At 43.8% G+C, this 25,576-nt stretch overlaps 1 protein-coding gene across 1 annotated transcript in view; it reads left to right on the top strand.

The window, feature by feature from the left end:
* LOC126456363 (juvenile hormone esterase-like) overlaps positions 1 to 25,576 on the top strand; it is a 120,713-nt gene that overhangs the window by 59,214 nt on the left and 35,923 nt on the right. The window contains exons 7-8 of the mRNA XM_050092117.1: positions 11,552 to 11,720; positions 18,981 to 19,156. Coding sequence (XP_049948074.1) covers positions 11,552 to 11,720; positions 18,981 to 19,156 — 345 coding nt within the window. The remainder of the gene's footprint in view (positions 1 to 11,551; positions 11,721 to 18,980; positions 19,157 to 25,576) is intronic.

Genomic DNA, 25,576 nt, shown 5'->3' with positions numbered 1-25,576 from the left:
ACCTGGACTTCTAACACGCATGACTTTTAACATGAATATATATATTTTTTATAAAACAGGCTGTTCAGCTTGTGGGGCACTGTAGCTCCCTGTGAACAATCTGATGTGTAGGCACACTTCAGAGCATTGTGGCTTGCTTTGAACGGTCAAATGGGCAGGCTAAGTGAAGTCTTCTGATGTGTCGGCCGCACCTGCCTTGATCGCCGACCCCATAACTCTTGGCGCCCACAGCACACGTTGTCCGAGCCGCTGCAGCGAGCGCTCCGGAGAGCTTCTGTCTGCCCCACGGCAGTCACTGTACCGTATTTGGCTCTCACATCAATGAGGAACTATGTTGTCTCGAGAAATCTATTTCCACACGCAACTTCGAAATTCAAAACGACTTTCCTGCCAAGACTGATTAGTTTTTTTTTTTTTTTTTTTTTTTGTTTTTTTTTTTTGTCGTGGTTACGCTCAGATATCTGCAGATGCGGATATGGAACGGGCAGATGACGCTAAGGGTTTTGCGGACGCGGTGCGGGACGTTATACTGAATGTGAATGTGTTCTGTCAGAACTGAACATTAGAAGGATAGCGCAGAAGTTTGTAAAACGACTGATCAAGACGTTCGAAAACAGCATTACTTCGAAGTCTGTAAGGAACTTAAACGATTGTTTCAAAGTGATTGAAACTATCTTTCGGAGGTTGTCACCGCTGAAGAAAGCTAACGTTATGTCTATGCCCCTCAAACTATGTCGCAATTGTCGAAACGGAAGATTCCTCCTTCACCTCGGCCCGAAAAAGTTCGACAAGTCAAAGCGTTAATTTTTTTATACTACCGGGATTGTACATAAAGAGTTCGTCTCTCCTGGTCAGCTGATCAATCGAGAGTTCAGTCGCGTTGTTCTAAGAGGTTTGTAAAAAGAGATGAAGAGAAAACTTTCACAGAAGTGGCGTACGAGCTACTGGCTACTCTATCATGATAATGCATATCCGCGTACGGCCTACATTACTCGTGAATTTTTTAGCAAAAGCAAGGTTACACTTGTTCTCCACTCGCCGAACTGATCCCCCTGGCTTCTTCCTCTTCCTCAAGATGAGAGTCAAATCGAAGGGGTGAAAATTTGATACAGTGGAAGAGAATCAAGTGGAATCGCAGAGGGTACTAAACGTCCTAGTAGAGAAAAACCTTCAGGACGCATTTGAAAAGTGACAAAAGCGTTTGGGGTCGATGTACAATGCCTGTTGAAAAAAGTGGAATACCCAGAAGATACAGGGTGAAAAGTATTTAAACCGGCAAACTCTGGGAGGTGGAAATGAGCGTTTGGCGTCATTGGCCGGGAGGCCCCTCGCGGGGCAGGTCCGGCCGCCATATCGCAGGTCTTATTACATTCGGCGCCACATTGGGCGACCTGCACGCCGGATGGGGATGAAATGATGATGAACACAACACAACACCCAGTCCCTGAGCGGAGAAAATCTCCGACCCAGCCGGGAATCGAACCCGGGCCCAGAGGACGGCAATCCGTCACGCTGACCACTCAGCTACTGGGGCGGACGCTCTGGGAGGTTGTAGGGGACATCAAAACAAATATTTTTCCCTAATGTCACGTTTTCCTATGAGGATTATTTAAACCGGTGGAGGCCGTATTATGCTCTTCAGTTGTTAGTGGGCATATTACGCTCATCAGTTGTAGGCAACTGCTGTCCACCAGTGTAGCAGTGCGTTGTCTCTGTTTACTAATGGAGCGATACACCTGGGGTGAGTACACTGATATGGTTGGTGCGTACTACGTAGCGCACCACAACGGACGAGCTGCACAGCGGGTTTATCAACAACAATATCCTAATCGCCGTATCCCACATCATACGACCTTTGCTGCTGTGTACCAACGTCTGCGTGAAACCGCGTCATTTAGCAGATTACCTGGACAAGGACGCCGTCGCACGGTAAGAACGCTGCAATTTGAGGAAGCTGTCTTGCAGCATGTGGAGCGAGATCCATCAATCAGCGCTCTTGCAATTGCACGTAACATGGGGACGAATCAGACGAGTGTAAGAACAGTCCTTCGAGAGCAATTGTTACGTCCATTTCACTTACAGCGTGTCCACAACCTGGAACCAGTTGATTATCCACCCAGAGCACAGTTTTCGCAGTGGTACCTGGAACAGTGTGAAATGCATCCTACATTTCCATCCTCTGTGTTGTTTACCGATGAAGCAACGTTCGGACGTGATGGAGTCTTCAACATGCACAATGCGCATGTTTGGAGTGAGGATAACCCACATGCCACAGTTGCTACCGCTCATCAAGTGCGGTTCTTCGTTAATGTGTGGGACGGTGTTTTTGGGGACTGTTTAATTGGGCCGTATCTGCTACCTAGGCCATTAAATGGCAGATACTATTACAATTTTCTCGCCAGAGCATTGCCAGAATAGCTGGAAGACGTCCCGCTCCCTAAAAGACAACGCATGTGGTTCAAACATGACGGGGCGCCGGCACATTTCAGTCGTCGTGTGCGTCGATTCCTGGACCGACGGTTCCTAGAAACGTGGATTAGTAGAGGTGGTCCTGTAACATGGCATGCTCGATCCCCAGATATGTCCCCTCTAGAGTTTTTTGTGTGGGGATAGATGCGCAACCTTCTTTACGCAACTCCTGTTGCATCAGAAGAGGAACTGTTTGCCCAGATAGTAGCAGCAGCAGGAACAATTCAGGATACTCCTGGGGTTTTTGCTCGTGTCAGACAGAACATGATCCGATGGTGTAACCTTTGTTTAAGTGTCAATGGAGGCATTTTTGAAATTCTAATGTAATGGAAATTGGGTTGTGTTAATGTGTTGTCTCTTGGTCATAAAAAAGAAAAATGGAAAACTGTTAGTTGGTTTCATCAATTTGCCGCGAGAGAAATCTTCCTCTACCGGTTTAGAAACTCCTCATAGGAAAAAATAACATTAGGGAAAAATATTTGTTTTGATATCCCCTACAACCTCCCAGAGCTCGTCGGTTTAAATACTTTTCACCCTGTATAATGGAATATCAATGTAACTTCGTACATGTGCACACCATCGACATGTATGTAAATGATTAGAGTTGCTATCTAGCACCCCTGGTAATGTATGCTGTATAAGGCCGTGAACAGCCTGAGATTTTGAGTGATCATGCAAAGCACAAGGAGATGCCGTGCACTCATATGAGACGACCTTATCAGCACCTGATAGAATTTGAAAAGGTCCAAATTGTGGGCCTCAATTTTGCTGGCTGGGCGAATCGTACAGTATTCAGATTTATGGGGCATTCAGATGTGACAAGTGACCCGCTGTCGGACTGCTTGGAAACGTGAGGGCTGGTGCATCCGTCGTCAAGGTTCCAGTATACCACGCCTGATCATCTCAACGGACGACCGTCGTATTGTGCACGTAGACATCGTAAACTCTTTGCATCTGCGCCTTCCATCCGAGAACAAGTAATGGACTCCCTGCAACATATCTCTGTCATCCTACAGCATAGAAGGAGGGGGACTGGGGGATTACCGTTATCAGACGGCTGCGTTTGGAATGATACCGTGACTGGGTAGCATGGACAGCTGAAGAATGGCGTCACAGTTCTTCACTACCCCGGATAACCATCGCCGGCGAGCAGTGTGGCGACTTGTGGGAAGTCCCATTTATCCAAAGTTTTGAAGAGGCACACGTGTGTCACTCCTGTCATCGAGGTGTGGGAAAACATCGGGTATTGAGCTCAGGTCACTGGCCCTAGAGGACACTCTGACGAAACAACGGTACGCCACAGACATCATGCGTCCTCATGGGTTACCTCTCATGTGACAGTATTGTGGCTCCATTGTTTAATAGGACAACGCTCACCCATACATGGCACGTGTCTCTGTGATGTTGAGGTGCTCCTGTGGCTAGCAAAATCTCCAGATCTGTAGCCAATAGAACATGTGTGGGACCAGCTCGAACGTCAAATCTGTCCCTGCGCCAATATTCAGGAAGGATATCAAGGACTAGTCGCAACAGTTGTGTGTCAGCTTGCCTCAATAGAGTACACAGTAGCTTCATGACATCAATCGCAACCGAATCAGTGCATCAATCCAAGGCAAGGAGGAGCTGTGTCATACTGATAAGAGGGCTCCTACTGCCAAGTTCCTTACCAATTTGCCTCAATATTGTAATCACTGACCTAGTATCACATACGTTCTCAACCCGTGAAATTTCGTTTAAAATGGAATGACCATATACAGTTGATCGTCGGTAAAGCAGATGCCAGAGTGAGATTCATTGGAAGAATACTAAGGAAATGCATTCCGATAACAAAGGACGTAGGTTACAGTACACTTGTTCGCCCACTGCTTGAATACTACTTACCGGTGTGGCATCCGTACCAGATAGTGTTTATAGAAGAAATAGAGAAGATCCAGCGGAGAGCAGCGCGCTTCGTTACAGGATCATTTAGTAATTGCGAAAGCGTTACGGAGATGACAGATAAACTGCAGTGGAAGACTCTGCAAGAGAGACGCTCAGTAGCTCGGTACGGGCTTTTGTTAAAATTTCTAGAATATACACTCCTGGAAATTGAAATAAGAACACCGTGAATTCATTGTCCCAGGAAGGGGAAACTTTATTGACACATTCCTGGGGTCAGATACATCACATGATCACACTGACAGAACCACAGGCACATAGACACAGGCAACAGAGCATGCACAATGTCGGCACTAGTACAGTGTATATCCACCTTTCGCAGCAATGCAGGCTGCTATTCTCCCATGGAGACGATCGTAGAGATGCTGGATGTAGTCCTGTGGAACGGCTTGCCATGCCATTTCCACCTGGCGCCTCAGTTGGACCAGCGTTCGTGCTGGACGTGCAGACCGCGTGAGACGACGCTTCATCCAGTCCCAAACATGCTCAATGGGGGACAGATCCGGAGATCTTGCTGGCCAGGGTAGTTGACTTACACCTTCTAGAGCACGTTGGGTGGCACGGGATACATGCGGACGTGCATTGTCCTGTTGGAACAGCAAGTTCCCTTGCCGGTCTAGGAATGGTAGAACGATGGGTTCGATGACGGTTTGGATGTACCGTGCACTATTCAGTGTCCCCTCGACGATCACCAGTGGTGTACGGCCAGTGTAGGAGATCGCTCCCCACACCATGATGCCGGGTGTTGGCCCTGTGTGCCACGGTCGTATGCAGTCCTGATTGTGGCGCTCACCTGCACGGCGCCAAACACGCATACGACCATCATTGGCACCAAGGCAGAAGCGACTCTCATCGCTGAAGACGACACGTCTCCATTCGTCCCTCCATTCACGCCTGTCGCGACACCACTGGAGGCGGGCTGCACGATGTTGGGGCGTGAGCGGAAGACGGCCTAACGGTGTGCAGGACCGTAGCCCAGCTTCATGGAGACGGTTGCGAATGGTCCTCGCCGATACCCCAGGAGCAACAGTGTCCCTAATTTGCTGGGAAGTGGCGGTGCGGTCCCCTACGGCACTGCGTAGGATCCTACGGTCTTGGCGTGCATCCGTGCGTCGCTGCGGTCCGGTCCCAGGTCGACGGGCACGTGCACCTTCCGCCGACCACTGGCGACAACATCGATGTACTGTGGAGACCTCACGCCCCACGTGTTGAGCAATTCGGCGGTATGTCCACCCGGCCTCCCGCATGCCCACTATACACCCTCGCTCAAAGTCCGTCAACTGCACATACGGTTCACGTCCACGCTGTCGCGGCATGCTACCAGTGTTAAAGACTGCGATGGAGCTCCGTATGCCACGGCAAACTGGCTGACATTGACGGCGACGGTGCACAAATGCTGCGCAGCTAGCGCCATTCGACGGCCAACACCGCGGTTCCTGGTGTGTCCGCTGTGCCGTGCGTGTGATCATTGCTTGTACAGCCCTCTCGCAATGTCCGGAGCAAGTATGGTGGGTCTGACACACCGGTGTCAATGTGTTCTTTTTTCCATTTCCAGGAGTGTACCTTCACCAAGGAGTCAAGCAGTATATTGCTCCCGCCTACGTATATCTCGCGAAGAGACCCTAAGGATAAAATCAGAGAGATTAGGGCCCACACAGAGGCATACCGACAATCTTTCTTTCCACGAGCAAAACGAGACTGGAATAGAAGGGAGAACCGATAGAGGTACTCAAAGTACCCTCCGCCACCCACCGTCAGGTGGCTTGAGGAGTATGGATGTAGATGTATTTCCTCCTCCCAGTTTGGGTGTTTCGCTTTCTTGTCAGGCAGTGTCTTCGCCCTCAAGGGGACTACTTTGAAGATGGTGGTGCATACTAAAGAGGTCAAACTGCAGCCCACGGGCCACACGCACTCGTGCGGCCCGCGGTTCTCAGCCGTATTTTATAACACTAGGCGTGCAGGAAATAACAGACGAATGCGAAAACGAAAGCTAACATTAAGAGCATCTTAACGGCGTAAAAAAAAAAACTACTTCTGCAGCTGGAGAAAAACCAACGTTTTAGCCACGATTGCAGCGGCCCAGAAGAAGACCGCTGCAATCGTGGCCGAAATGTTGATTTTTCTCCAGCAGCAGTAGTTTTTTTTTTTTACATTATGACGCGATACCATACCCAGAAACCTTTTATGTCGACTAAGTAAAGTTAGTCGCTTACCTCAGGAGAAGAGGGGTAAGCAGCGCGGCCACCGCGGCATTGAGGATTTGTGACGGGGACTGTTTTATAGTTTATCTTCTGCAGTGATAACTCATGGCCATTAGTGCCTTGTACCGATCAGCCACCATGAAATAAATATCAAACAGAAGTACCACGCAATCGTGAATGCGCATTGTAGAGACAGTCATCTTCAAATTTGGTTCATATCTCAAGCAAAGAACATGAAATTAAATTAAGGCTGTTGTAATAAAACACGATGACTAGAAGCAAAAAACACATTCAAAACATTTAGTAAATATTTTTGATCTTTTCTCATATCGCATAATGAATTTAAAAATAAGTAAAATTACCATTATTAAGCGGCTGATCATCAGCTCACACAACATAACACTTCTTCACGCAATTACAGTGTCACAACTTAGCGGTCGTTGAGGGTGGCAGCATTCTGTAACAAGAGGACAGTCGACACGGAGTGGTCCAGATGGTGCCGGCAGCCAACTTATCGCTCCCTTACTATAGCCAGTCTGCTGGGGGCTCATAACGTGCTAACTTGTCTAGGTTGCCATTTGATAATAAGATCGGAACATATGCGGTACGAGATGCCACCCCAAAATTGTTGGCTCTTTAAAACGTTTGACGTCCACTGCCTTGCACGGTCGATGGTGCTGACAATATTTTCCTGACGTACAAAAATATTGACCGTCTACGAGTGAGACTGAGAGATTGTGCAACAATATTGAAAAAATTAAAAGCTTTGGGAATACTGTGCCATCTATGGGCACTATTGACAATATTCTTGACGATCTCTCGCATGCTGAATATAGGAAGGACATTACGCTACGTTAGGGGTTTTTTTAATGTGCAAAGTAAGTTCAAAATAAGATGGAAGAGCATTGTTTTTCGAGTGCACCGAAATGTATAAATCATTGTTCGCTTTGTGGGATGTTAGGTGATATGAGCATATAACAGTAGTGTTAAGAAGAATGATGGATCGTATTATTTGCTGTCCAGAAAAATAGGGAACGGTTACGAAGGAAGATGTTTCTAAAATATTTAATTAGTGCAAAGTTATTAACAAAAGTATGTCTAAATATTTGTCTCTGTGTATACATCATTTACCCGAATATAACTGCACATGGGCAAGGAAGGGGGTGGGGGGCAAAGGTCGTTGGATTCGGCTTGCGACGACGATGTACAAGAGGTTGAACGATCACGACTTGTACGTGGGTATCCAGGGCTGCCGTTGAACGACAGAGCAGGAAATTAGGTAAAATAAAGAAAATGTGTTTCAGTGTACGGTATACAAAGGGCGCGCGCCTAGGGTTGGAAGTTCCCTGGTTTAGGCCAGTCTAGGATGCCGAACAACTAAGTATGCGGGCAACGGATGGGGAGGCGCTTCATGTCAACTTATGTTGGTGGACGGCTCTGCCTCCCAAGAAAGACGTCTGTCCCGCTCGAGGTCTGGATCACAAGAGAGCGAGGCAGCTATGTTCTTCAACGCAGAATCCTCCAGAGTCCACACACGTGACGTGTATCCCACCCACGCTACTGGCTAAAACCAATGGCGTGAATTGCTATTGACTAAAACCATTGGCATGAATTCGCTGTCAGTTTCAGCACAGGGCTGAGGGCGTCTCTTACCAGCAGCTTAACTGGACAGAGCTGCCTCGGTTCTGAAAAGCAGGCAACTTGTGTCACGTAGGCACAGCCGAAGTTGCTCTGGGAGAAAACTTGTAAAAATTTCGCTGGGTCTTTGAAATAAATTTCTTAAACCAATTCTCTAAAATGTTCCTTGACTGGCTGCCACCCTGTACGTAATCCTTAAGCACATGCTTTATTGCACGGCATGTTCCCATGGGTATGTCTCAAATACTGGAAGGTGAAACTGCACTTGTAAATTTCAAGTATTCGAAATAAGTGTCATTAGCAAGGTATCGTAGCGTAATAGATACTCGCTCACTTGGTGGAATTGCGTCTCTCATTCTACGTGCCTGCAGAAATTTATCCAGGGAGGGAGGGGGCAGTCCTCATACGTAGGGACGCCAATTCCAGTAGCGTATCAAATGTTAGACCATAAACACACAAGAAGTTATGATAATATTTCATTTTTTCGTTCAACTTCAATCTATCAACCAGTTTCCGTAATTTGTCTTTGATGTTCCTTGAATCAATTTTTCATCCACTTTTTTTTCTGCTTCCAACAAAGTGGAGCAATTATCGCAACAGCAGCGGCTTTATCGTTCGAATCACAGCATTATTGCATTGCCCAATATTATTTAAAATACAGTTGACAAAATTACTGAGTTGCCTACGGAGTACGTCAATAATATTGCACAATATTATTGATCTTCTGGGGACCGCTTAAGGTGTAGGTAAGGCGTATTATTTTAAATACACTGAGGCATATTCAAATACAGAGATATGTGAAAAGGAAGAATACGGCGCTGCGGTCGACAACGGCTATATAAACAACTGTCTGGCGCAGTTGTTACATCGGTTACTGCTGCTACAACGGCAGGTCATCAAGATGTAAGGGGGGACGTTGATGAAAAACACACACTATTTCAAAAATGCACCAAATCCACAGTTTTGGAGATATGGCAATGAAATTTTGTACCACGCTTTACATGAAAGTAACGCATTTACATATAAAATCCTTTGATTATTTTCAAAAAATAATGTATGTTCCTTTTTCTCAGAAAGTATTCAAGAGATTTCTACAAAAATTTCTCTGTTTCATCTCTTTCTATGTTGTAAGCTTCTCTCATGAGGTTTTTGGAACAGGTCAAATAGGAGAATATTCTTAATTTTTTAATTGTAATTCCACAAGTACAATTTTGAATTCATACAAAATTCCAAGCACTTTGCCCCCTTCTCTCAGCTTGCAATCAGAACTTAAAAATTTGCTCTTGAGACACAGTTTATTAGGTTTTCAGAAATATGTGTACAAAATTTCATAATTCTAGCATTAATAGAATCTGAGGAAAAGGTACATAAACTTTAAAAAACAAATTTTCCCGGAAACGCAATTTAAAGTTCAGTCTAACTTTTTTTCTTATGTCACTTTTTCAGAGGGCACCACATTTGTGCTCTGGGTCGTCTTACCTTTCAAGGTTTCTCTTCTAGTTTCTTGTAGTCTGTCTTCTTTCCTTTACCAGATCTTCAACTGACTTTTCAGCTGCAGACACGCACTGTAAATCTATTTTTCTCAGGATGTCTTGAGTAAAATTTCCTATCTTGAAGCCCATTCTTTCTAATACATTCATCCTCCCGACGTTCCCATCATTAAATACAATGCAATTCTGACAACTGTACCAGATGCAAATGTGTTTTTAGGGCATCGTTTCCATATGAGTGAATTTAGAGACTCATTTGGATTTTAGGTTTTGCCATGAACGCACTTTTTGAGAAGTGCAGGATCGGTCAAAGATGATCTACAGAACCCATGGGTATGTATCACGGCTTTCTAGATGTATCCTGCACACGTTTGGTTGAAAGTAATACACAGAATCGTTGTTGACTGAGCTGATATTGAAGTGCTGTTTCAAAACGTGCCTGTGGCAGGGAGGCCGCGTCACACTTTTAATTAATTTTCAGGCACTTCGGATGCGATTTCAACATTGAAACGTTGGGAACTTATTGTCCATAAGTTGTATTAACAAGGAAAAAATAAATCGAAACTTAACATTTTTGGTCAATTTCATCAACGTCCCTCCTTAAGTAAGTTTGAAGGTAGTGTTATAGTCGGCGCACGAGCGATGGGGCACAGCATCTCCGAGGTAGTGATGAAGTGAGAATTTTCCCGTACGACCACTTCATGAGTGTACCGTGAATATCAGGAATCCTGTAAAGCATCAAATATCCGACATAGCTGCGACCGGAAAAAGATCATGCAAGAACGGGACCAACGACGACTGAAGAGAATCGTTCAACGTGACAGAAGTGCAACCCTCCCGCAAACTGCTGCAGATTTCAGTGCTGGGCCATCGACAAGTGTCAGCGTGCGAACCATTCAAAGAAACATCGTCGATATGGGCTTTCGGAGCAAAAGGCCCACTCGTGTACCCTTGTTGATTGCACGACACAAAGCTTTGCGCCTCGTCTGGGCCCGTCAACACCGACATTGGACTGTTGATGGCTGAAAACATGTTGCCTGGTGGGACGAGTCTCGCTTCAAATTGTATCGAGCGGAAGGTGGGGTACGGGTATAGAGACAACCTCATGAGTCCATGGACCCTGCATGTCAGCAGGGGACTGTTCAACCTGGTAGAAGCTCTGTAATGGTGTGGGGCGAATGCAGTTGGAGTGATGTGGGACCCCTAATACGTCTAGATACGACTGTGACAAGAGACACTTACGTAAGCATCCCCTCTGATCACTTGCATCCATTAACGTCCATCGTGCATTCCGACAGACTTGGGCAATTCGAGTAGGACAATGTGACACCCCAGACGCCGAGAATCGCTACGGAGTGGCTTCAGGAACACTCTTCTGAGTTTAAATACTTCCGCTGGTCACCAAACTCCCCAGACGTGAGTATTTTTGAGCATATCTAGGATGCCTTGCAACGTGGTGTTCATAAGAGTCCCCCCCCCCCACCCGTACTCTCACGGATTTCTGGACAGCCCTGCAAGATTCAGTGTGTCAATTCCCTCCAGCACTACTTCGGACATTAGTCGAGTCCATGCCAAATCGTGTTGTAGCATTTCTGCGTGCGGGGCCCTGCGCGATATCAGGCAGGTGTACCAATTTCTTTAGCTCTTCTGTGTATATTAGGGTAACTTTGGTCTACCATCTCGCAGTTTTCAGCATCACGCCTTTCGAGAAGTTGTGTGAAATTTCTAGTGGTTATGCAGTTACTTTAGAAGTGCTGGTGTATGTTTTCGCGCATCCTGCGATCAGTGTAACAGCTGCGTGTGTCGCACGTGCAGGACAAGGAGCGCACGGTGGTCCCGTTCGTGATGACGGTGGAGCCGCCAGACGCGGAGGGGGGCGCCTTCCTGACGAAGCCGCCCGCCGAGCTGCTGCGCGCCGGCAGGGCCCACCGCGTGCCGCTGCTCACCGGCGTCACCGCCCTAGAAGGCGCCGTCTTCCTCGTCAGTAAGTGCCCGTGTCTGAGCTGTCCGGCAGACAGTGCAGTAACTGACAGCATGTCCAATGAGCCGTCTAGTTTCGAAACTTATTTTATTTGGCTATCAGTTTCGGCGATTTATTTCGCCATCTTCAGGCCCCTGATCGACGTGTAGGAAGATTCCACCTCGGTTATGGTCAAAACACTGGCCAGAAGTACTGCTTGCTATAGCGATCACTTTAACCATCATCTGCCGTCGGCAGAAAATCGTCGAAACTGGTAGCCAAATAAAATAAGTTTCGAAACTAGACGACTGAAAGACGTTGCATTAGACATCTTGTATCGAACAGCTGCGTCCAGCAACCATCTCTGAAAAGATGGACATGCAGAGAAAAACTGACATGTGCGATGGAGGTAGGACTCAGGCTGATCATTTACCGTTTGTTATTTTTCGTATTGAACTGGGAACTGGACTATTTTAACCTCTATTTCACTACTTTCAGCTCTACAGCTTTCTAACTACTTCACTATATAAGTATTTTAAAGCAAGATATTTGGATAACAGGATCTCCGTTTAGACTTTTCTTCCGTGTTAGCAACAAAAGTACTGAAATGCAGGAGGATCGGCAGCGAATTGACGCATGGTGCAGGGAATGGCAATTGAATCTCAATGTAGACAAGTGTAATGTGCTGCGAATACATAGAAAAAAAGATCCCTCATCATTTAGCTACAATATAGCAGGTCAGCAACTGGAACCAGTTAATTCCATAAATTATCTAGGAGTACGCATTAGGAGTGATTTAAAATGGAACGATCATATAAAGTTGATCGTCGGTAAAGCAGATGCCAGTCTGAGATTCATTGGAAGAATCCTAAGGAAATGCAATCCGAAAACAAAGGAAGTAAGTTACAGTACGCTTGTTCGCCCACTGCTTGAATACTGCTCAGCAGTGTGGGATCCGTACCAGATAGGGTTGATAGAAGAGATAGAGAAGATCCAACGGAGAGCAGCGCCCTTCGTTACAGGATCATTTAGTAATCAAGAAAGCGTTACGGAGATGAGAGATAAACTCCAGTGGAAGACTCTGCAGGAGAGACGCTCAGTAGCTCGGTACGGGCTTTCGTTGAAGTTTCGAGAACATACCTTCACCGAGCAGTCAAGCAGTATATTGATCCCTCCTACGTATATCTCGCGAAGAGACCATGAGGATAAAATCAGAGAGATTAGAGCCCACACAGAGGCATACCGACAATCCTTCTTTTCACGAACAATACGAGACTGGAATAGAAGGGAGAACCGATAGAGGTACTCAAGGTACCCTCCGCCACACACCGTCAGGTGACTTGCGGAGTATGGATGTAGATATAGATGTAAAAGTGAAACGTAAGTTTGCAAATCTAAAAATTAAATTCGTGTACTGCCTTTTAATCGCGTATTTTATTCTCGAACGGAATTTTTAAAGGGCAGCTGCATCTTCAGTGCTACAGTTGCCTATTAGAAACCCAAAAACGTAAATTGATCTCTTACGTAAAGCGCCCTAACACATGGGAAGCACGTTGAGATGAAGAGAGACGTCATCCTCCCATTCGCTTCAACAGTACTCTCAAACAGATTTCTCAAGTCAATGGCTCAAAATTAAACGCTCTGAACAGTTTCAAGAGTGAGAGACGCTTTCTGTGGCGGGCAATGAAGCACTGACAATGCAGTTACGGTAAATAAATCAAACGCTATCCATGTTATTATCCGCAATGTTATGCTCCTTGCTATAACATCCCAGTCTACGATTATTCCAAAGAAGTTGCTATTTCCCGTGGTAATCCCTTACGCCTGTAATCAAATTCCACCTTTTCCGAAGTGTAGCAAGCCGCCTTTCTACATGTTAGCCTCTCATTACAGCAAGCTGTAATGTTATCGATATATCTTTACGAAGTGAAACCATTTTCTTGTGATAACACAATGTTTTAGAAAAATGCAACGCCTGTGGGAAATTTTTTAATGTAGCAACTGTTACAACTTAATGGAACATGTCGAGTACGTTTATAACCAGTGTTTTCCATTAGAGTGTTAATTTTTGCAGGCAAGAGTGATTGACGTATCGTTTAATTACTATCATGTGACTACTTCAGCAGATTCAGCAGATTTATCGATAGTGTTTACAGCGCTGACATAACAGGCTGGCTTTATACTATCAGTACTTCCACTACTAAGCACTGAGAAGTTTAATACGGAGGCTGTCTCTCTAACTTGAACTATCATCCAGAATTCTGTGGAGAATGGACCGCATCAGAGAAATTGCATAAGTGCCTTCATTTTCTTTCCATCACAAACTAGTCTGAAAGCCGCGTAGTCCAGTGTATGTGACTGCGCAGTTAAGGCAAACGCTGCCGAGACGACCTTTGTCAACTAGACAGGCATTTTCCCTTCCTCATTCACGTAAAATGGGTACTTTTAGATGTAGATTTGCTCAGTCTCTAATGACCACATCGTCAACGGGAAGGTAAACTCTAATTTACGTTTGTGGCTTGAGTGGGTAAAAGAGGGTGTTCATACCGTCTTCATCCAGTTTTCAGTAACATCTGTGCTACAGTTTGCTGCGATAAATGGTAATAAACAGTGAAGTTAACCTGGATGTAATTCCAACACAGAATGTGGCATTGTTAAGCATACAGAAAGTTGTCTGAGGAAAGAGCAGGTAACTATGAATCGCCCATTATGCATCTTTTGAGGGGCTCGCAGTTTATGGAATAATTAAATGTAAATGTCGTATGGTGTTGTTGGCTGAGAAATCTCAAAGGGTAAGTTCATTAAGTCTTGTTTTGGCCCATACTACCATAACTCAAAACATGGTAAGCAAAGAGGTTTCACAAGAGAGGTGTATCTTACAGTACTAAGCTGACTGGTTCTGGGTCAAGTGGAAGGATTGACCCAGAGACTTCGAAGGTTCTGTGAGAAGCTAGGCTGCGACCTCCTGGACTTGCGCCGTAGGATTGAAAACTGTAGGGTCGACCTAAATGGGTCAATGTGCACCCAGGTAGCTGACTGCGTGTGGGGTGCACACAAGGGTTTGCCACGCGGGGTAGCCGCGTGGTGTTAGGCGACTTGTCACGGTCCGCACGGCTCCCCCACGTCGGACGTTCGAGTCATCCCTCGGGCATGGGTGTGTGTGTGTGTGTGTGTGTGTGTGTGTGTGTGTGTGTGTCGTCCTTAGCTTAAGTTAGATTAAATAGTGTGTAAGCTTAGGGACCGATGACCTCAGCAGTTTGGTCCCATAAGACCTTACCACAAATTTCCAATTTCCACAAAAGAGTTTTTCAGATTAGACGATTCTCCATCCTGTCTAGATAACGATAGCTGTGGGAAACCCAGAAGTATCAGTGTAAGATCGAAAGAAATGCCTCCCACAGGTGAGAATACTAAAATCCCAACGGTAAAGTGCCGAAGGTATCGCAACAAATTGGCAGAGTTTGAAGCGCTCCTGAAAAGCAGTGAAGCTCACATGATACTAGTTACAGAAATCTGGTTAAAACCTGAAGTTGATAGCACATAAGATTTCTGGAGAAAATTTAAGTGTTTAGCGAAAGGTTAAGCTAATGGGAAACTGATGTCATGTCTTCGTCGCAGCAGACAAAACACTCAAATCCGTAGCTACAAAAATTGAAACAACATGCGAGATTGTTTGGGAAAGAGTCTGTATCAGGAGAGGGCACAGAATTGCAGTTAGGTCCTTGTATCGTCCGCCAGACTCACTTGCTGATATGGCAGAAAACCTTAGAGAAATCCTCAGTTCGCTTGTACTCGTACATAGGTTCCCAAGTAATCATCTGAAACTTAAATCAACCAACATTCAGTTGCGAAAATTAAAGTTTTTCTAGTGATAGATGTAACAAGACACACTGTGAAACATTACTAAATACTCTCTCTGATAACTCCTTAGAGCACAGAACTCGGATCCCACTCATGATGGAAATATTAGGTCTAATGGCAACAAATAGATCTGACGTCATTGTCAATGTCAACATCAAAACTGGTATCAATGACCATGACGCGATTGTTGCAAAACCAAAGTATAAAGGCCAAAAAAAGCAAGTAGAAAGAGATATTTAGTAAATAAACTTCATAAAGTACAGTAGTATCATATCACAAGGAGGAAACTTAACCTTTAGCACAGGACGTGACATGTACAGTCACTATGACTCTAATTTCAAAGAATAGTGCACCATGCACTGGATAGATACGTGGCCAGTAGAACAGTTTATAGTGGGAGGGACCCTCCATCGTATACAGTCATTGTAAAGAAACGGAAATTACTGCATAGCAAGGCGTAGCTGTCAATAGCGAGATGCTGAATGAAACGCTTTTAGGTGACTAGAGACCAATGCATGAAGCCTTCAAGGACTACTGTAACAGGATATTACAGATGACCTCTAACAATACATAAAGAAATTCTGGTCGTATGTAAAGACTGTTAGTGGCACCAGATTCAGTGTCCAGTATCTAGCGAATGAGACAGGAAATGAAATTGAGGGTAGCAAAGCAAAAGCTGAAATGCGTAACTCTATTTTCAAATGTTCGTTTACAAAGGAAAACCCAGGACAATTGTCCCAATTTAATCCTCGTACCACTGAAAGGAGGAGTGAAATAAGTGTTAATGTCAGTGGTGTTGGGAAACATCTGAAATCGTTAAAATTGAACAAAGCTCCAGGGCCCGATGGAATCCAGATCAAATTCTATACTGTATTTGTGGCTGAGATACCCCCTTTTTATGTATAATCTGTCGTAGGTCCTTCGAGCAAGAAACCGCGCCCAGTCGTTGGAAGGAAGCGTAGGACACTCCCTTTTACAGCAAGAGTAGTAAAAGTGATCCTCAAAATTACCGTCCAGTGTCACTGAAATCGATTTGTTGCATAATCTTAGATTATATTCTGAGCTCAAATATAACGAGGTAGTTCGAACACAATGACTTTCTTCATGGAAGCCAGCACGGATTCCGAAAACATCGATCAAGTGGAACCGAACTCACACTTTTTTCACTTGACTTACTGAAAGCTTTGGATCAAGGCAGTCAGATAGATGCAGTATTTCTTGAATTCTGAAAAGCATTGGACTCAGTACCACTTCTACGACTATTGTCAAAAGTACTGTCGTACGGGTTATCACATGAAATTTGTGATTGGACTGATAGGGAGGACGCATCAGATTATGCTTATTTTACTGGAGTCATCGACAGACGTAAACTCAACTTCGGGTTTGCCTCTGGGAAGCGTTTTGCGGCCCTTTCCATTCATGTTACATGTCAATGACATCGCGAACATTATTTATGGTGACCTCGGACTTTTTAAAATACTTTCTGAATGAAGCTGCTTAAACATCCAGTCAAATTTTGATAAGATTTGAAAGTGGTGCAAAGATTGGCAGCTTTCGTTAAATGTCTAGAAACGTAAAATTTTGCGCTTTGCAAAACGAAGAAAAATAACAGTGTCTTACGACTATATTGTCACTGAGTCACAGTTGGAATCGGTCAACTCATACAAATGTTTGGGTGTAACATTTGTAGAGATATGAGACGCATTGGTCACGTAGGGTTAGTAGTGGGTAAAGCAGGTGGCATATTTCGATTTGTGGGTAGAATACTGGGGAAGTACACTCAGTCTACAGAGCAGATTTCTTACAAATCACACGTGCACCCAACATAGAACACTGACCAAGTAGGTGGATCCTGTACCAAACGGGACTAACGGGGGATATGGAACGTATGTAGAGAAGGGCTGCGTGAATGGTCACAGGGTTGTTTGACCCGCGGGAGAGTGTCGCAAAGGCGTTCGAAGAGCTGTACTGGCAGACTCTTGAACACACGCGCTGCACCACATTGTCACATCACGGTACTGCATTTTCTTTCTCGCAGTCGGTTTTTTCGGGAAAAATCGCATTGTTGTTTAGAAATAAGTTGTCTACGTCCGGCCGAATGTTTATTAGAGTATCGTGTAAAAATCTGAAGTAAATCTGTCAAGACCTCTGAGATTTTTGCTACCACCGTTTCCCCTTTAAATATTGTGACCTAATGGATAATGTCAGAAGCACCATGAGGCTGTTTGCGTTATGTCGCTGTTGTGCACAGAGATGTAGCGACACTAAAACGTTTTTGGAAGTGGTGGAAGACCTGTGGAGGAACGACCTTAGGTGCAAGGATTTGTAATTGACCCTCAACAGAAACAAAAGTAACGGATTTGCACATTAATAGGCAAAAAGACACATTATTATATTGTTACGTAATATCTGAAGGATTGCTGGAAGTAGTCACATGCATTAACTATCTGGGGGGTGTTCGACGGAGAAATTTAAGATGGAACGACCATATAAAACTAATCGTAGAGAAGCAGAAGCCATACTGACCATAACTTGAAGAGTCCTCAGGAAGTGTTGTCCACTCACAAAGGAGGCAGCTTGCAAGATCTTCGTTAGACTAATAATCGAATACTGCTTGTCAGTCTGGGATTTGTACCAGATGTGAATTATAGATGATTTAGAGAAGATACAAAAAAGAGCGGCGCATCTTATTAAAGATACATTCAGTAAGTACGAAAGCGTTACAGGTGTGCTTATCTAACTCCATTGGTAGACAAATCACATATTTGTTTTTGTGATCGTGTTTCCAAGTTACTGGTGCGTGTGTGAAAATTTGTGAGCAGTGATCAAGAAAGCCACGAGAGCCACAGAAATGGAAACACCTCAGCTCATCACAACGAGACTGCCACGCCATAAGAACAAAGACAACCACAGCATTTGTGAAAAGACTGTTTAATATCTGCATCATCCTATCGTAAAGTTGTTTTTGTGATGTCATATAGCCTGACGATGAGGTATACCCCCGAAACATGTCGCACAATAAATAATACATTAGTTAACAAATTTTGTGACTGGTAGCGGTAGTTAAAAACTTTTACATATTTTCTGAGGCAGTCACGGTTGAAAAATAGTCAAAATGGCTTCAAAATAATTTGAAATATTTCGATTCGATTTCAGGGTAGAAGTTGTATGACATTTTCCTGCAGCTGGGCTGGGAAGAAGATGGCAGTTATCTTGATACAGCCACTTCTAGTCGGAGAGGCAATGCATGTATTGTCCTATCAGCTCTGTATCGTTTTCGCTGCTGAAGCACGAATCAAGTGACCTATGGACTGATGGACATTACCTCCGTCACTCATCTTGCATCAGCCGTGTACTACGTACTAAATTAACTGCTAGTTTTCTCAAGAAATGCAAATAATTATAGAAACACTTCATTCACAGAGAACGTCCGTAATGTCATCAACGCCACGGCGAACCTCGACATGAGCTTCCAGCGGCTGGTCCCCCAGGACTTCAACGGCCGCAAGGAGGACCGCATTGCCCTCTGTCGTGAGATGAAAAACTTCTACTACGGTGACGAGCCAGTATCTTCTGATAACTTGGGGCCGTATGTTAACGTAAGTATCATTACGCTAAAAACATGCTGATTCCGTATTTCTTCTTTTTATGTAAATAAAACTGGCCTCGTCTGTTGAACCGTCTTTTATTACTAGTATTTCAAAACCTATTGGTAGCTAGATTAGGCGCAACATTTTTAAAATGTAGGATGGAACAGCAAGGAACTGGCAGAGATTAGATTGAAGGAACTAAGCAGCTTTCACGTCAAGCTATACAAGAGCAACATTTTAGTCTACGTGATATTACTGAGATTTGAATTCCGCTCCTCCTGACAAACGCTTTAGTGTTTTCCACTGGACCACCACTTTCGGTTTCAAGTAAGCTGTCTTAATACTCTGACGTTAGTTTGTCACTCACTCGAGATGTCCCTCCTTCATTGCGCATCTACACCTTTTACGATTCTGGCCTCCTCCTCCTGAAAATGCTACCGTGTCTCCGGTACTTACAGTGAAGATCAGCTATTGTCTGTACAAACTTACTAAAACACACATCTTCCGCCTTAAGTTCCCACAAACACTTCTGTCTTTAGAGTGGCAATGGCCGTGCTCCATCTCCGCAAATGGGACTGGATTATCATGTATCCAAACCTGGAGTCACGAATTCCACTGGATTAATACCTTCTAAAACCATAATCTTGAATATATAAGTGCTCTCGTCCAACAAAAGTTATTAATGTGTATTATGTGATTTATATTTGAGTTCGTAATCATATTTTGTGGAATTCATCCTTTGATAAAGGATCGAATGGTAAAAAATTACAAAATGGCTGATAGTTAGGTACAGTTTAGACTAATGAAATAGTCCATTTGATTTGGAAACAGAACCTGTGAGAAGAGAGTAATTTCATTCAGAAACAGAAACTGTGAGGAGTAATACTAACTGCTGAGCGTCCTCTGATAACTTCCTTCCTGCTCTGTCCCGTGGTGTCGACTACACATTTAAGCATTGCTTCCTCCTTGAAACTGATGTCTCAGTTGACGAGCTGTAAGATAGACGTTATTTTTCTTGTGTGGGGAACAAAGAGACGGCATGAGCAGATCTTACACGGTCTAGTGCTCTTCTCCGTATGTTAACTCATTCCTTCTGTCCCGACGACTGAGAAGGCGCACAAATGCTGAAATAAGAAATGCACCTATTCTAATCACCTGTTCTCAAATATTTAGGTCGCAGACTTACTTGCCACACCGTTTCTTGGTAGAATAGGATATCACTGCAGGCATGTGTTCATGTCGACCGATTTCCTTCTCTATACCAAAAAAGCGATATACCACGAAGAAATTATCCGAATGGAACGGAAATCGGCAGATGTGATGTACATGTACAGATAAAAAATGATGATTACAATTTTAGAAAAACTGTATGATTTATTCAAGGGAAAGAGTTTCACAAACTCAGCAAGTCAATAACGCATTGGCCCACCTCTGGATCTTATGCAAGCAGTTATTCGGCTTGCGGTCGATTGATAGAGTTTTTGGATATCCTACTGAGGGATATCGTGCCAAATTCTGTCCAATTTGTGCGTTAGATCGTCAAAATCGCGAGGTGGTTGGAAGGCCCGCCCATAATGCTACAAATGTTCTCTGTTGGGAGAGGTCCAGAGACCCTGCTGGCGACGGTAGGGTTTGGTAAGTACGAAGACGAGCAGTAGAAACTCTCGCCGTGCGCAGGCGAGCATTATCTTGCTGAAAGAATATCGTCGACGGACTGTTGTGCTGTAAAAGTTCTGCTGGTGACAACCAAAGGGTTGCTGCTACGAAATGAAATGGCACGTCAGTCCATCACTCCTGTTGGGAGGAACGTATGTTGGGTGACAGTCAGATTGGTATCCTATCCCTGTCCAGGGCGTCTGCTGACACGTCTTCGGCCTGGAATGTAATTGGAATAGAATTGTCTTCAGTGATGAGTTCGTTTCGATTGAGCTCCAGTGACCAGCTACGACATGTCTGGAGACACCCCAGACAGCGGTGAGATACCAACCTGAATATCACCCGTCAGGAGGCCCGACATCCCGCATTGAGGTTTGGGAAACCATTTCATTTCGCAGCAGGACACATTTGGTTTTCAACGATGCATCCTTATAGCATAGCAGTATGTCGACACTACTCTACGCCCAGTTTCATTGTCTTTCATGGCAAGCCATTCTGCGCTTACATCTCAGCAAGATAATGCCACCTGTACACGGCGAGTGTTTCTAATGTTTGTCTTCGTGCTTGCCGAATCTACCTTGCCTACCTTGGCCAGTAATGTCGCCAGATCGCTCCCCAATTGAGAACATTTGGAGCATTATGGACAGGACCCTTCAACCAGCTCGGGATTTTTTAATTTATTTTTATTTTACACTTCTAGATCCGTAGCAACAAATTGAGGAGCAAATCTCCAAGGTCATGGAACGTGTCAGTACATGAAACTGCGACATAAACCTAATAACAGATAAAATAATATGTTAATGAACCCAAAAAAAGACGAGACATAATTTTATGTAAACGAAATCAACACTGTAACACAGGAATCAGCTTAATTTTTCAAGGAACTCCTCGACAGAATAGAAGGAGTGATCCACGAGGAAACTCTTCAGCTTCGATTTGAAAGTGCATTGGATGCTGCTAAGAGTTTTTAATTCTTATGGTAACTTATTGAAAATGGTTGCAGCAGTATACTGCACACCTTTCTGCACAAGAGTCAAGGAAGTGCGATCTAAATGCAGATAGGGTTTCTGCCTAATATTAACTGAGTTTTCACTGCTAATTGTCAGGAATAATCTGATATCGTTAGCAAGAAACGACGGTAAAGAATATATATATATTGAGGGGCCAATGTCAGAACATTCAGACTAGTGAACAGGGGTCGACAAGAGGTTCACAATCTTACACCACTTATTGTCCGAACCGCCCATTTCTGAGCCAAAAATATCCTTTCACAATGGCAAGCGTTACTCCAAAATATAATACCATTCGTCATAACCGAAAGACAGTAAGCGAAGTAGACTACTTTTTTTGTCGAGCTATTACTTATTTCACATTTCGTTCGAATAGTAAAAATGGCAGTATTAAGTCTTTGAACAAGATCCTGAATGTGGGCTTCCCATGACAGTTTACTGTCTATCGGAACACCTAGAAATTTGAACTGTTCAGTTTCATTAATCAAACGCCCATTCTGTGAAATTAAAACGTCGGGTTGTGTTGAGTTGTGCGTTAGAAAATATAAAAATTACGTCTTACTGTGATTTAGCGTTAATTTAATTTTTACAAGCCATTAACTTCTGTCATGAGCTGCACTTTTTGGAACAGTGCCAATGTTGCACACAACATCCTTTAGTACCAAGCTAGTGTCATCAGCAAATAGAAATATTTTAGAATCATCTGTAACACTAGAGGACATATCATTTATATAAATAAGGAACAGGAGTGGCCCCAACACTGATCCCTGGGGCACTCCCCACTTTACTGTACCTTACTCAGATCCAACATCATAGCCATTCTCAGCACTGTGGATAATGACCTTCTGCTGTCTGTTGTTAAAGTAAGAGGTGAACCAGTTGTGAGCCACTCCCTGTATTCCATAATGGTCCAACTTTACAGTATTTTGTGGTCAACACAATGAAATGCCTTAATTAAATAAAAAAAGACGCCTAGCGTTAGAGACCTTTTGTTTAATCCATCCAGTACCTCGGAGAGAAAAGAGGAGATAGCATTTTCAGTTGTCAAACCACTTCTAAAACCTAACTGTACATTTGATAGCAAATTATATGAAATAAAATGATCAATTATCTTTACATACAAAGCCTTTTCAATAACTTTAGCAAAACTCCTAGCGTAAAAATAGGTTTCAAATCTCCTACATTATTCCTTTCTCCCTTTTTATGAAGCGGCTTTACTACGGAGTACTTTAGTCGTTCAGGGAAGTGATGATTCTTAAAGGAAAAAATGCAAATATGGCTAAGTACAGAACTAACTTGTGCAGCACAGTACTTTAATATTCTGCTAGGTACTCCATCATATCCATGAGAGTCCTTGGTCTTCAGTGATTTAATTATTGACTCAATATCCCCCTTGTCAGTATGACAGTGAAGTATTTCAGACTTCAGTCTCGGAAAGGCATCTTCCAAGGGAGCTATAGAAACTACGTTTTTTATTAAATTTTCAGAAAGTGATTGTGAAATACTGTAAATATATCTGACTTAATAGTAACAGAAATATTTTTACTAAGTACTGACTTGATATTATCGATCTTGTGCTGCTGATCAGACACTTCCTTGATGAATGACCATATGGTTTTAACTTCATCCTGTGAATTAGCTATTCTATTTGCATACAACATACATTTTGCCTTCCTAATAACATTTTTAAGCACCTTCCTGTTTGTAATGGGCTGCTGTAGGTTGATTGTGATTACTTCTAACAATTTGATATAATTTCCACATTGTTGTATGTGATATCCTTATCCACTTTCAAAGAGCATGAGAAATGTGTTAAGGAAAGCATTACATTATTCATCTGTTTTATCGGGCTATAAACATCCTGCCACTCTTGTTCCTTAATGAGGTTTAAAAAACTCTCTCTTGCCGTTGGATTAGCTTTCCTCCTTAGTTTGTAATTATATATAACATTCGTTTGAATATAAAAACTTTTTACTGTTAAAATTTGTGCATCACAGTCTGAAAGGCCATTCACCCTTTTTACTAACAGAATGCCCATCTAGTAATGAAGAACGAATAAAAATATTGTCTATGGCTGTGCTACTGTTCCCCTGCACCCTAATTGGAAAAAACACAGTCTGCATCAGATCATATGAATGTGGGAGATTTTCCAACATCCTTTTTTTTTTTTAACAATCACACACAAAATTAATATTGAAGTCACCACATGTAACTAATTTTTGGTACCTCCTATAAAGTGAACCAAGAACCCTCTGTAGCTTGAGCAGAAATGCTCTGAAGTTAGAATTAGGGGACCTAGAAACAACTAAAATTAGGAGTTTAGTTTCACTAAATTCAACTGTCCCTGCACAACATTCAAATACCTGTTCAGTGCAGTGTAGATACGTCGACAGACTCAAATGGAATACTGCTTTTATATACATGGCCACTCCCCCACTCCACAAAGAACTCCTTGAGAAACAGCCAGCTAAACTGTACCCTGGGTAAACGAAGCCTCTGAATTGTCAAATTATTTAAGTGGGGCTCTGATATACCAATGTCAGAGTCACCATGTATAAGCAGTTGCCAGCCGCAGTGGCCGAGCGGTTCTAGGCGCTTCAATCCGGAACCGCGCTGCTGCTACGGTCGCAGGTTCGAATCCTGCCTCGGGCATGGATGTTTGTGATGTCCTTAGGTTAGTTAGGTTTAAGTAGTTCTAAGTTCTAGGGGCTGATGACCTCAGATGTTAAGTCCCATAGTGCTCAGCGCCATTTGAACCATTTTTATAAGCAGTTGACTAACGTTATCTCTAATAACTCTTATATTTTGATGAAATATGGTAATTCCTTCACTACTTGGATATCTGGCCTCCTTTGAAGGTGATTCCTATATTAGAGGGGCTTGCTTTAAGCAGGGATACCTATCAGCTCCCTTCAATCAAAAGGTGCACCTCTAACACCAACTATAACAGGAACTTTCCCATGAGTGATCCCACAACCGCCCACTACGCTGTCATCTATAAGATTTGCCAACAATCCCTTCCCACACCTACTGATGTGCAGGTCATGCCTAATGAAACGCGATCTATTGATAGACTCAACTGGCACTACTGTAATGTGAGCCACATGCCCTCTGCCATCAGTGGCTTCTCCAGCCCCTTGATTGTGGTCTAGTGGATAGCATTGTTGCTACTGGATCACAGGATCCTGGGTTCGATTTCCGGACGGGTTGGGGATTTTCCCTGCCCAGGGACTCGGTGTTTGCGTTGTCCTCATGATTTCATCATCATCATCATCATCATTCCGGCTAGATTGGACTATGTAAAAAATTGGAGTGTGAAAAAAATTGGGTCTTCGTACGGGCGGTTGACCGCACAGTTGAGCGCCCCACGAACCAAACATCATCATCATCATCCAGCCCCATGACAACACGCCTAACAGCAGCATTAAGACGAGACCGATCATGATGCTGAAACGGCTGCACGAAGTGCGCATTAGTGTCATCAATTTGAGTAGCTATCTTTACCAAGTCACCACCTACATCTTACTTCCCATCCCTATAAAGACTTTTCCCAGCTCCACCTACAATTACTACCTGATCCTCTTTCGTAAAATTCCTACTTAATTCCCCTATGTTGTCAGTCATCTGAGCCAATCCTGCACTAGGCTTCCAACAATGCTGGTGGCCTGGTGTTCATTCCCCAACACTTCCTGCAATTGCTAGCCCCTCTCTCTGCCATGCGAACTACCTAGCAGCAGAACCTTCTTCTTTCTGTTAGGCTTTG

The sequence above is a fragment of the Schistocerca serialis genome, chromosome 2, assembly GCF_023864345.2.
Source record: "Schistocerca serialis cubense isolate TAMUIC-IGC-003099 chromosome 2, iqSchSeri2.2, whole genome shotgun sequence".
In the NCBI taxonomy this organism is placed as follows: domain Eukaryota; kingdom Metazoa; phylum Arthropoda; class Insecta; order Orthoptera; family Acrididae; genus Schistocerca; species Schistocerca serialis.
Note: the sequence above shows the minus strand (reverse complement) of the source record. Positions and strands in the feature narration are given on the sequence as shown.